This window comes from Cuculus canorus, chromosome 1 (assembly GCF_017976375.1).
Source record: "Cuculus canorus isolate bCucCan1 chromosome 1, bCucCan1.pri, whole genome shotgun sequence".
Classification (NCBI taxonomy): domain Eukaryota; kingdom Metazoa; phylum Chordata; class Aves; order Cuculiformes; family Cuculidae; genus Cuculus; species Cuculus canorus.
This window is the reverse complement of record NC_071401.1, coordinates 137,452,251-137,465,401: the sequence shown is the minus strand read 5'-3', so window position 1 is coordinate 137,465,401 and position 13,151 is coordinate 137,452,251. Positions and strand designations below refer to the sequence as shown.

Sequence of the window (13,151 nt, the reverse complement as noted above, 5' to 3'; positions counted from 1 at the left end):
ATATTTAATATCTTTATTATCGAGAAAGATTTGCAATTTACTTTTACATGTGGGGGAACACTTCATTGCAAGAAATGGGGGAAAGAGATGGGTTAAAAATAAACCCAAAATCTGCAGCACAAAAGAAAACATTTTTTTAAAAACCCTGTTAGACACCCAATATAAAAAAGGTTCTAAAATTTCATTCACAATTTATTCTCATACTTTTTTTTAACTGCAAATGGAGCCACAGTTCTCATATAATCATTTTTATTTGTAGTAAATCAAGTAGAAATGAGGGCTAAGTAGTAAGAAATACTAAACTTGTGCTGTATGTTTGGGGGTGGGCTGGAATGCAGAATAGTCAGAGGAGAAGAAATGTTTGTCTTAAAGCATTGGTTATCAGATTGTGCTCTGTACTGTAGATAGTCTGATAATGGTCTGTTCAAGAAGCACAGAGAGTTAGCCAGTCATGCTGTGCTTGTTAAAACTCTGTTTTCAGGGACCTATAATGAAATTGGTGGGAATTAACTGAATATATATTATTGTGTGTTTTCAAAAATTCCACTAGCACGTCCTTAGATCTTTAGAGACTTTAAGTCTTAAAAAAAATCTGCTCCTATGTTCTTTAAATCACAGAGGATAAAGTTAGAAACCAATGCAAAAAGGATTATAAGTTATTCTTTTTGTGTGAACACACCTCAACAGTTTCTTACAGCTCATCTCCAAACCCTGGAAAAGCTTGGAATTTTCTCTTGCTCATGCCGCTATGGCAGCCGGCTGACTATCATGGTATTTGGAAAAAAATCAACGTACATTTCAGTGCTGCTGTCAGATATTGTGGGGTGGTGCTTGATATATGAGAGAGTTCCCAATTTCCTGTTTCAGATGATTGGGCTGTAGTGCACCACAGAGTAATGTAAGAGCTGAGTATTTATTGCATCAATAAAAATGAAAATACAACTGCTATGAGGCTTTTGTCCAATAATCTCTAGGCTTTTTACATCAATTATATAAAATGCCATAATCTGTAGGAAATATTTGTTATTGTCTCAGTTTTACATGCGGAGGAAAGAGGTAGAAGAAAGGGAAGTGTCTGATGTAGCAGTGTTCATAGAGCAGATGGTCTTCTTTTTGCACTTCAAATCATTTTCAGCCAGGTTCACAGAAGTCAAACACTGGAAATACCTGTTAGTCTTCTCATTGAAATCTCTGTCAGTATATCCTCTGCTTCATCAAAAAGAGGTTATTAGTTATATACATCACTTAATGTTAAATAAATACAACCTGAAGGACAAGAGGTATTAATGATTGGAAAAAAAAACCCCAAAAATCCAATACCAACCAAAGTATTCAAAGTATGAACATTTCATTATAGATGGAGAGCTGTCAGGCTTCTGTAAGTCTAATAATTGGCAGTTATTCCAGAATATGGATCATGGAGTCCTGAATACATCATCTTAGTAAAGCCAAAACAAAAATTTGCCTTGAGTGTATTTTGCTGGCCTATAGTATGACTGTAGTAAAAAGAAAAACATATGCATTTCTATTTACTGTGTTTAGTCCACCTAATTCAGATAAAATTCTTAATTCTCTGCTGTGATGATCTCCTCAGCTGACCCTTCACATCTATTCATCAACTTCTTCACTCTCCGTTACATTTCAGTTCTTTGTCATTATTAAAACCACAGTCCTAGGAAAAGAGTAAGAATAGCTATAAGAATAGCTGTTGGTTTGCATGGATCTAATTGCAGAAGCAGAATCTGTGGATGTACATCTTTCCAGGTTTGTTTACGTTACAACCTTTGATGTCTTTTTTATCCGTCCTTGGATAATGTGTTCTTGTCAGTTCTTATTTTGTAATGGTAGGTTTATCCCCTTCCACTTTTTTTCCCCCCCTCTGTGCCCTTTTACATTATCTCCTTTTTTTCTCACTGTATCCTCCTCTCTTTCTTTTAAATCTCCCTGGGATCATTCCTTTCCATCACTGAAGAACAACTTTACTCCATGAAGGAAACTTATAGACAAAAGATCTGTTTGAAATATAAAATAAACACAAAGAAATTCTGAAGTGCAAAAAGAACCATGTCCACAAGGATGCCTTGAAGAATATGTGTTTTGACTTCCTTAAGGTGCCAGGTTGACAGCCACCATAAACTGTATGTGTTTATGGTAATATCTGCCCTATAGGCCCTATGACACAAAATGTAGAAGAAGAGGTTTTTCCAAATTGCTTAAGTGGTTTGAAGATATGATTCCTTTTAGAAGCTGGTGGCACTTAGCTCCTGAAGTAAGTTAATTACATTAATTAAGGCAAAGGTTTGTGAATATTGTGTATATCTTTTATTTCTTCTGAGCCTTAAAAATAGTGGAAACGTCAAGTTTGTTTTTCTTATAATCACTGATGAACCTCCTGTGGTCATTCGGAGTGGTTTTATAGCTTTCAGATTTTCACTTGAAGTAGCTATGGTGTTGAAACTTAAACATAGATATTAGTTCCCTAAAAGTTTATTAGGTAAAACAAATGAAAATAAATAGCAAAGCATACTAATCTGCTTAGGAGTCAGTTGTCTTCAGAAGTGTGAAATATTATGTTTTCTGATTATGTCTTATGTCATACTGTTACCAGCTTCCTGGTCACTATGGAGACTATAAAATAGATAGGCCTACATGCCTAATGTAGAAAGCAGAGAAAAAAAAAAATTGCTTTCACGTCTTCGTTACACATTCTAAAAGAGCAAAGTATGGGCAAAATTCCAGCTTTGAAAAAAGAACCTGTTAGGTGACTTTTAGGATTGTGGGCTTCTTAAAATCAGACAATATCAATGTGCATTTTAAAGACACGAGTATTTTATCCCAGGTGTTTTGGGCTGCAAAGCCAGAAGCTTGTTTCTCATATTTTTTTTTTATTTTTTATTTTTTTTTGCTGCAGATGAAGCCTCCTTGCATACCATATGGTGGTAATTAACAGTTTCAGACTTAGAACTAAGTTTTCTTCTGCTTCGATTATTAGTTGGTTTGGGACAAAATTTTAATGTCACGGAAACAGAGTTTTCTGTCTGAGTTTAATTGCAGATAGGAATAACGTGCATCTCTATATGAGGCAGGAGAAGATGAGCTCTATTTAGAGCACTGAGAGACATTTTGGAAATCTCCAAGTACAACCTGTTTCTTTTCATGAAGTATTTTGCTGGTCCTTTATAGAACTGAAATAAGGCCTTGGTTGGACCCTGGAAACAGACACAATTTGAAAGATACAGTTGGAATGAATAGTTTCTTTTAACTGCAAGATGTTTGCACTTTTTATGAGAGCAAGGGTAATATTGTGTAATCTTCAAAAAAGATATTGCTCAGTAAGGATAAGTCCATTGTCCAGTGACATGACTTTTCCTGTCAATCACAAAGGTGACAAGGGGGCTAGATTAAGTAAAGCTTGCCCAAGATTAACAAAGGAAGATTATTGACCTCATCCTGAAAGGGCAGAAGCCTGTTTTATCATTAAACCTTGGAAGAGGTATTTCCTCCATAGGTGGAAAACTGTTTGGCCTTATGTAGGCAATTTTCTTGTAAATTAACAAGTCTTCCTGTGGATTGTAGCTTGGAACAGAAGCAGAAGACGCAAAACGTAGGGCGGTCCTTTATTTTGGTGGTGTTGGTGGTGGTAGAGAGGAAGTGCCTAGGATGTTTGATTCAGCCGGATCTGTGTAGGTCCTTTCCGAAGTGGCGAACGCAAGAAGAAGCTGCAGCATCAGGTGTTGGTGAGTACAGTCCTAGCTCGGAGTTCGATGAAATGTTGTGCCAGCACACATTAGCAGAGCAATTCGCAATGCAAATGAACAATAGAACCCCATCCATGAAGCAGCTGCTAACTGCATAAAACTGTTACCAGGATTAACAGTGCCAGAGGCTGGAATGTAATCAAACTTGAACAGGTAAAATGGTTACGTAGCTGAGAGAGAATATTCTCCTGTAAAAGAGTGTCTGGTTTTCTACTGTTTTGGTGACTGAGAGATATGTCTTACATGTGGCTTGATAGACTTCGTTTTTTAAATGTCAATAGTAGATATTTGGGTTCTTTAATACTACTCTTCACAGCGCTGTTGCTTTTCTCAGTTAACTAAAAGAAGCCATGTGAATTTGTCCTTTCAAAAAGAGAAACCTGATAAATCTTACTTGTTGGGAGGGAACTTCCTTCTCAGGGGATTAATTTTAAACTGTTGTTGACATATCTTTCTTGCCATTAAGGATTTATCTGTGTGTTTTCAGGGGGATAGTTAAACTCTCATACATAATGTCAGAGGAGTTTCTTTGCTAAACGTTTTTTAGCTTTCTTCAGCCATTGACATGAATTTTATGGGAATGTATCTTTTCTTTTTACGTGGTTAACGTAAAAATCTAGGACCATTGAAAGTTCTTTTTCATTTTCTCCAATAATGACACGAGAAAGAACAAAAAAAACCAGAAAGATTTGAAGCAAAAGCCAAGATAACAGTTGAGCATTTCAGGTTGTTGTTCTGAATGACAGAATGAAAAGATCGTGGACAAGTGGGCGAGGCAGATTCTCTAGCTGGTGTGCTAGGGGATACATGTAGAACTCTCATCAACAGCAGTAGCTGATGTGTGCGCTCATCCGCTGGTACGGAAAGGAGAGGATTCCTCTTAGATTGCAAATCACGCAATGAATGTGTGATTGCTACAGATCTTTTTGAATGAATAATTCACTGGTGTACCATAATTTAGCCCACTGAGATGTGATTGCAGCTGTTCCCCTACTGTATATGTGTTTTGATTAAGTGGAGTGTATCTTAAGCCCCACAAGTGTATAAATAGCCCATGTATATGAGATGCAAACACTGCATACATGCACACATAACAAGAGCAGTCTAAGGAAACGTTTTGTTTTGGGAATGATTACTTAGATGTATGTTTTAATATATAATTTATCTTTAAAAAAAATCTAAGAAGAACCCTCCCCTTTCCTTTTTTGTCTGGCTGTGAAGTTGTCTTAACTCTGATACAACATAAATGCTTTTAGCCAACATTGTAGTATCAGGGAGTCTCTGTCTTATTAAGGATTTTATCATTCTAGGACCTTTAAAATATACAAAATTACTACTGTGCCTGTTTCACAGGTAGGAAATGGATGTGCAGAAGCGAAAGTGACTTTTTCCATGGTTGCACAGAACATTTAAAAGGAAAAATAATTGACAATCTGGAGTCTTTTCACGATGCTTTAACCACAAACTACACTCCTGTCCTCTCCCCCTCACACTTCCTTTTCCCCAGAAAGAGGGCGGGGAAATTTTGGTAGTTTTTAAAATACTTGGGGGTTCAAATGCCAAGCACTTTGTAATTTTGAGGATCACCTTGTGTTATCTTACATACCATTCAATCCTTGTGTTCTTATGCTTCTTTTCTTATGCCAAACTTGTTTTATAGTCAAAATATATTTGTATGTAAAAGAACGCTTGCATGTACCCAGAGTGTACAAGGAAACAGCAATGATGTTTCCTGAGGTTTAGGCAGCTGTTGCAAGTACTTTGTGCCTGTGACCAATGTGTGAGACACACAGAAACAGAAGTGAGAGTCTTTGGGGCTCACTTTCGAATTAAAACAAGAAACTAATTCCTGGTAAACTTAGGAACAATACTGTTCCTATACATAATTGATGGCATAGATGGATTTAAGAACTGTAACTAAGGGCAGTATTTGGCTTATCTGTCTTCGAAGTGTGGATAAGAGCTCAGCTTTCAAGATATTTCCTTTTTTTAGCCTTGTCTGTAGGAAAAAAAATGCCACTTGGTGATAATAGGTTTGAATGTTAGATAAAATCTGAACTGATGCTGAACTTAACAATTTTGCTCATCTAGATAAGTGTTGTAAACCAGTTTATTCAGTTCTATAGATGTGAAAAAAATTAGATTCCACTCCAAATAATTTTTAAAATCCACTGATAGCTACTAGTAATTTTCCAGGTGCAGAACAAAACTGGAGGGAGTTGCAAGGGGGAAAAAAGGAGCATTTCTGTTGACTAGAATCGGAAAATTTTTTAGGGCTTGGTCAAGAGCTCATTGACGTCAGTAGAAAGTCTCTCATTAACATCACTGGGTTTGGCTTTTGGGGCATATGATGGCCCAGATTGTAATCTCAGTTAAATCCGATTCTGTTAGGGAATTTATTCACTAGTATAACACATTCAAGCTGCTCAAAACTGTTTGCACTAAAAGTTTTCTTAACCAAAGGTAATCCTTTTGCCAAAATTAAGTAGTCTGTGAAAACAAATACATTCTCTACTTCTTATCTTCTGTGTTGCTTGATTCAAATTTTATTGAGATAAATTTTAGCAGTTTGTGGTCTATTTACAAAAATATGCTTTTTTTCTGAAATATTGGTGTTTATCAAATGGAGACACAAATTACTCAGGAAAAACAAAATTATAACACAAATAACTAAAAACTGCACGTGTCTCTTTCACACTCTATAAAATGAAAACAATTTACAAATTGCTAAGCATTTTTCAACCAAGTCTGTAACCCAGATCACAAGTCAGTCCAGTGATCTTTTCAGAAAGAATCATTAAACATCTGGAATACAAAAATGTAAGAATATAGGATAACGAAAAAGGAGCAAAACCTCTGGAGAATCTGATCAAAATAAAAGCTCGTGTTTGCAGCAAGCTTTGTTTGGAGACGTTGACCTGAGTTTTGCAAGGTATAGATGACATATGTTAACAGTGAGGGAAAAAAAAAAGGTTTCAAAGATGTGTACAGAAGGGTAGGGTATAAAAGAAACATAAAAGGAGAAAAGAATATATGCAGAGAGCATTGCTTTATGTTGGAAGAGGTATGGAGGGAGAAGGCTGTCACATTAATGAAGGCAAGTTTGAAGATGCTGAAACCAGTTTTGGTTTCCATTAAAATTAATGAGTAGACTTCTATAGAGTCTTACGTGACGAGGATTGTGTGTATGTTCCAGGAAGTCACAGAGTTTTGCCATTGTGCCGCCAGTCAAAGTCATTAGGACCACCTTTGTGAAAAACATTGTCTCTACAAGAAAGTCATGTAGAGGTGGAAAAGGAGAATAGAAAGAGAATTGGGAGACACAAAACAATTGCTTCATCCTTTATAGATGGGAGAACTACTTTCACTATGAGTTAAAATAAGTCATGTGATGAAGGGCATTTAATATTTGGTTGCTATTTCATTTCTTACAACAACTAGCCATCAAGGCATTAAATGTGTTATATAGTTAGGAAGCTAATGGTCCTTGTAAAAATTGAAGAAATTGTTGAAAGAAACCTGTAAAAGAACAAACAATTAAAGGCAATCAATAGCATTGTTATTAGAAAACCTATAAGTACGACACTTCTCAATTAGGGAAAAGCTGTATCTTATGTTTCTCTCTTGGAAGCTGATCTTTGTTCACTTTGGCTCTAATCTTGGTTTATGCTTTATGGATAGGCTTTGTTCTGGGTGTTTTTGAAGCATTGCATGCCTTTTTAAAGGTTTCAACAGAAGAAACAGCGATGAACTCAAAGAACAAAGGATTGTTCTTTCTTTCTAGCTTTATTTTTTTCTTCCTTAAGAAAAGAAAGAAATGTTTCATCTTGCTTTTCTCCCCTTTCAGGAAGTTGATGGCAATAAAGTGATGTCTTCATTTGCCCCGCACAACTCATCTACCTCACCCTTGAAGGCAGAAGAAGGTGGGCGTCAGAGTGGAGAATCATTGTCCAGCACAGCCCTGGGAACCCCTGAAAGGCGCAAAGGGAGCCTAGCGGATGTTGTAGACACCCTTAAGCAAAGAAAAATGGAAGAGCTCATCAAAAATGAGCCAGAAGGTAAGGCCTGGGAAACTGGCCAAAATTTTATATTTTGTTTTCTTTTCTCCAGATTCTTTGGAATACGTATACTTTTTAATCCTCCCATTTTCTGCTCCATTTGCTTTTTCTTGCTAGCAAAATTGAACTAAAGAACTCATACTTCTTGTCTACATTAGAGATAAATTTCAGCAATATCCCATCATAGCTAACATTTTTAGCTTTTCCCAAATAAGAGCCTTTGTCTGATGTAACGGTCTTTTACTCGCAGTTGCAATAGCCATAGCAGCCCTCCTCAACATGGGTACAATGAGCGCTGTAATTTTAATAGCCTGGGGGTCATTTACAGCACTACTCCCCTCCCTCCCCGTTTCTAGAGCAAAAAGCATTGTAGTCAGCAATGTCAATGTTTTTGAGAAATTATCTGGTAGACATGTCATTATTTGAAAGGTAAGAAGTTAAATATGGACTTCATGAAAGCTTTTGTCTGGGGCACATCCTGTCATGTCATCATTTACTTAGCTGTAGTGCAGGTACTATGCATACAGACACAGTGCAGGTTTTCTGTACATTATGTCTGGCCAGGAAGTTGCAAACTTGACATATAGATATCATCTCTGGAGATTCAGTTTCTTTTTAAGACTGTATGTCCAGTCGATGACTATGCCACTTGTGCCCTCTGGGCTGAGGCTAAGACCAAACATCTCACCTCTGAGAAGCCACAGTACAGCTTTCCTTTAAGTAAGACTTTCAGTGCCTGCCTTTGGGCAGATTCAAACCCCTGACTGGAAGATGAAGTTCTCACCACGTTCTCCATAGGTATCCAGCATGCATATTTGCAGCTAGATTTCCAGGGTACCGTGAGCCACTTGATGTTGTGTAAACATTCTTAGCCTTATTCCCTAATGGACAGTAATAAGACTTCATTTTCATTTATACCCATCTATCCAGTTGTAGAAATCTATTTCAAATGTTTAAAAGCATTGCCTTTGAAGCCCACCTCAGTGTGGAAGCATAAATTTGCAGCACATACAAGAAAATGCTAGGACAACCTGCATACTGGAATGAAAATACTTATGCAAACACAGCCACACTATCACATACGTGAGCATGACAGGGGTTTAAATTAGTCTTGTCTTCTTGACTGGAGTGCACATTAAGGGTCTGCTGGGAAACAAATTCTTTGTCTAAGCATTTTTTTTGAATATTACCTATAATATAGCATTTCATTTTGCATTTGCATGGGCTTAGTGGTCAGTGCCATGACCTACCTTGTGGCTTTGAATGGGAAAGATTTTTCCTATATCTGGAGTGGGGTGATGTGGGAGAAGGAGACCAGACTCTTATATTAGACAGAGGAAAGAACAGGGATGGATGACAATGTATAAATACTCTGTTGAGTATGAGGTTGTACAGCCTTCACGGACTCCATTAAGGAAAGGCCACAGATAGAGAATGGTTACAGAGCCTGTGCATTATCTCAGCTCTACTAAAATGAAAATATACAGTACAAACAAAAGATCTACAGCTTTGTGAAGAGATTGGGAGAAAGAGGAGGGGGAGCAACTGAATGTTGGGCTTTGCAAATGCATGCAACAGAAAATCTTTTCTTCCCTCTAGCCATTGTTCTATTGTCTTTCAAAGGCCATTAAAATGAACAGCAGGTTGTGATGAAAATTTCATTAAGCCCTAGTTAAATCATTATGAGGGTGCCATATTCATGTCTCTGCTTACTCCCCATCCAAGAAATATATGAATAGGAAAGAGGGCATTTTTTCCTCTTTCTCCTTAAAAGCAAACTAACAAAAGTTCAGAAGTTAGAAGAGAATGGGAAATGGGACATGAAACAAACAGAGGCCAGAGAGGTGAGCTGGCTAGGAAGAAAATTGGACTTGCATAAAAGCGTTGAAAGATGGTGAGGGACAAATACATCATTCTGACAAATCTCCCTCCCCATTCCCTTCAGCCAACATGATTGTTTTTATATTTTTTTATATTTCTGGGTGCAGATGGCAAACCTCTTCTTAGAGATCCTCCGCATATAAGAATCTCTTTCCCTAAAAGGTGTTCTACTGCAAGCGCAATGTCTTTTCTGTTTGAGCTCTAACAGAAAAATCTACTTATTGTTATGTCTTCTTCCCAGTGCTGAAGTAAAGTTGTCAGTCATCATTGGTTGCTAGTCAGGTAATTAGCACATTAATCATAGAATCGTAGAATACCAGGTTGGAAGGGATCTCAAAGATGCAACCTTTCTTGGCAAAGGTACTGTCTGAATTGGGTGGCCCACTACCCTGTGCAACTGAATCTTATAAGTGTCCAATATTGGGCAATGCACCACTTCCCTGGCAAGATTCTTCCAATGGCTGATTGTTCCCTTTGTGAAACGTTTTTCTCTTTTGTTCAATCGAAATCTCCCCAGGAGTAACTTTACCGTTACCCCTCATCTTTTCCATGTGATTGCTTATTAAAAGGGAGTCTCCATTTTCTTTTTACCCACCCTTTAAATACTAGAGCATGGTGATAAGGTCTTCCCTAAGCCGTCTTTTCTCAAGGCTGAGCAAACCCAGTTCTCTCAGTCTTTCTCCATAAGGCAGGCTTTGCAGTCTTTTGATCATCTTCGTGGCACTTCTCTGGGTCCTCTCCAACCTGTCTAAATCTTTTCTTATATAGCATGAGCAAAAACTGAATGCAGTATTCCAGATGTGGCCTGAAAAGTGCTGAGTAGTGTGGAATGGTGACTTCTTTATCTCTGCTGGTGATGCCCCTGTTGATGCAACCCGGCATCCTGTTGGCTTTCTTTGCCACAGAGAGCAGCACGCTGTTTCCACATACTGAGCTTGTTGCCCACCGGCGCCCCTAGCTCTCTTTCCACAGAGCTGCTCCCCAGCCAGGTAGTTCCCATCCTGTGCTGCCCTCCTGGATTATGTTTTACCAGATGAAAAACCTTACACTTGCCCTAGTTGGACTTAATAATGTTCTTGTTAGTCCACTCTTTCTGCCTATCTAGGTCAAATGAATTTCCCCATAAGAGAAGTTATGAGTGGACACCTTTGGTAGTACATGTAGGTAGTAGTTCAGCAATGCATGATCACTGTGTATGTTTAGTCTTACTAGTTTGTGGAGCTTTGAAGGATAAGACCAAGAGTCTTCTTTAAGCTTTACTGTAGTATGTCAACAATAATACAATACTTCATTTTTGGGGGGTAAGAAAGGGAAACATTTGCACCAGTAGCTGAGATTTAATTAAATCAATTTCCTGTGAATCTTTCGCAGACCAGATATGAGCCAGATTCCCATTTCTTTACTCAAAAGTTCATATATTATTTAATTTGCACAATGGGCTGTGTTTGCTCTGTTTTCATTGTTTAAAATTGTCTTCTGAATTACTGTGGGAAATGTGATTTCAAAGCATTCTTTCAAATGGTCGGTTTCTTCAAAATCTGAAAAAAGAGAAAGGCAGTGTAGACAGGTCAGGTCTCTATTCAGACCTCCTATCGGTCAGGAAAAGGACTTTTCTTAAATGGGTTTTGAGGACAAGTGACATAGTCCAAAATATTGTAGCAGGTCTGACTGTTTTTAAGAAACTTTATTGATACAAGGTAAACGGTTTTCTTAAATTATGTTTGTTAGAGAGTAAGAGTTAATACAAAGTAAATTTTGTCAGTAAAGGACAAGGATTTATACAGTGTTATGAAACATACTGCTCAGTGTTCATGAAAACACACAGGTATGTATACATATATGTAAGCACATATATGTACACGTGCAATGACAAGGAAAGCACCGCTGTTCATATAAATGGTTGCCATGTTGTTTTGTTGTATATGTGTCCTTGATTAATGTCTCATGTAGGAAGTCATGATACCTGCTCATTCTGAGAACCTCTCAAAAGGTTGTCACTTTCTTTTCCTCCTTGTGTATGTGTATGTGTTTCATTTTCATAGGGTTTCCGTACTTAGCTCTGAAACTCCATGCTCTCCTCCTACCCCAACCCCCATACTTGCCATTTTACTCTTGGTGTATGAAAGTATGTGATTGACAGTGAGTCATGTTGATACAGAGGCGTAGTGTGTTTCAGTGAATCTAAAACTTGTGGAAAACTCATTGCTAATACAGTGCTCATTTTTCTTCTCTCAAATTCTGCAGAAAATCCTTACATGCAGCTTTAGTATTAGGCCCCCAAAGGCATAAACCTATTACTGAAGTCACACAATGTTATTTTACATGAAACATTCTGTCCTTTCTAACTTGAACTTCAGAAGGGGAGTCAGTCCCCTTTTATTCCTGGTATACAATAATGAAGATAATGGACTGGGTTTGGAGAAGCCTTATATACTGTGACAGACCTCAAGCCCTTGCCCTGAGGGTCGTCTGCCGACCATGGGATTCCTTTTGCAGCTAAAATCATTAGGCGAATGAGATACAGGCATGTTTTTCTTTTGTTTTCTTAAGGCATCAGAGGATGGCAGAGACTCTCTGTCTGTCTGTTCTCTTCATTTGTAGAAATGAAATGGAAATCTCTTTGAAGTCACTGAGCTTGACACAAGTTCATGAAAGCAAAGACCAAAGCAGCCACTTAGCTTTTTCTTGCACTATTAATGGGATTGGATTGCTGTATTTTAATTTATGGCTTGTACTTGTGGAAATCTAAATCTCAACTTAAAGCAGTTGTAGCCATTTCTAAATGTATGGCTTGGCTTCTGGAAAAAAATAGCAAACAAGTAAATTCTCTCCTATTTTTAGAATAAAACAGAGTACTCACCAGCTCTTTGCATCTCTTAACTTTTAATTAAGAATGAATCTTTTTCTTTTTTTTTTTTTCCATTTTGGCAGTATAGGTTTGGCAGTAATAGGTTTGTCTGTTTATCTTTCAAACTTATGTACTGTCCCTTTTGAGGCCAGATCTGTAGTATTGTACAGAAATTGTAGGAATTCTGGATAAAGGGTCATAGGAGCATCTGCCTGACCACAGAGACTGTGTGTGTGAGCATGTGCAATGTGGGTACCCTCATTCGTCTGCATGTCTCATTATTCTGTAATATTGACCTCTGAAACTCAATTTGGGTTGCTGTTTAAATGAATACTTTCAATTTTGTATAAATACATGTACACAGATATATATGAAGTGCATGTATTTTTTCTATATGTTTATGTCTAAATATGCATATAAACATGCACACACAAGAATTATGTATATATAGTGTTTAATATTGTTCCTACTACAAAATATCGATCTACTTGTCCTTAGATCTTCTGAGCAGGAGTAATTAATTTCACGCGATTAGAAAGCAGGTAGTATATGTTTGCAAGTCTTTAACAGGCAATGTGAGTACTAGAGCCTTATGTATTATGGTAT

At 37.4% G+C, this 13,151-nt stretch overlaps 1 protein-coding gene across 19 annotated transcripts in view; it reads left to right on the top strand.

Annotated features, from left to right (window-relative positions):
* Positions 1 to 13,151, top strand: part of SOX5 (SRY-box transcription factor 5) — a 651,718-nt gene that overhangs the window by 417,251 nt on the left and 221,316 nt on the right. For 18 of the 19 annotated variants that reach the window (XM_054078778.1, XM_054078736.1, XM_054078763.1 and 15 more), the window contains one exon: positions 7,606 to 7,816. In XM_054078778.1, coding sequence (XP_053934753.1) covers positions 7,606 to 7,816 — 211 coding nt within the window. Of the gene's footprint in view, positions 1 to 3,624; positions 3,738 to 7,605; positions 7,817 to 13,151 lie in introns of those variants that run through there. The other variant, XM_054078823.1, reaches the window with a different exon arrangement.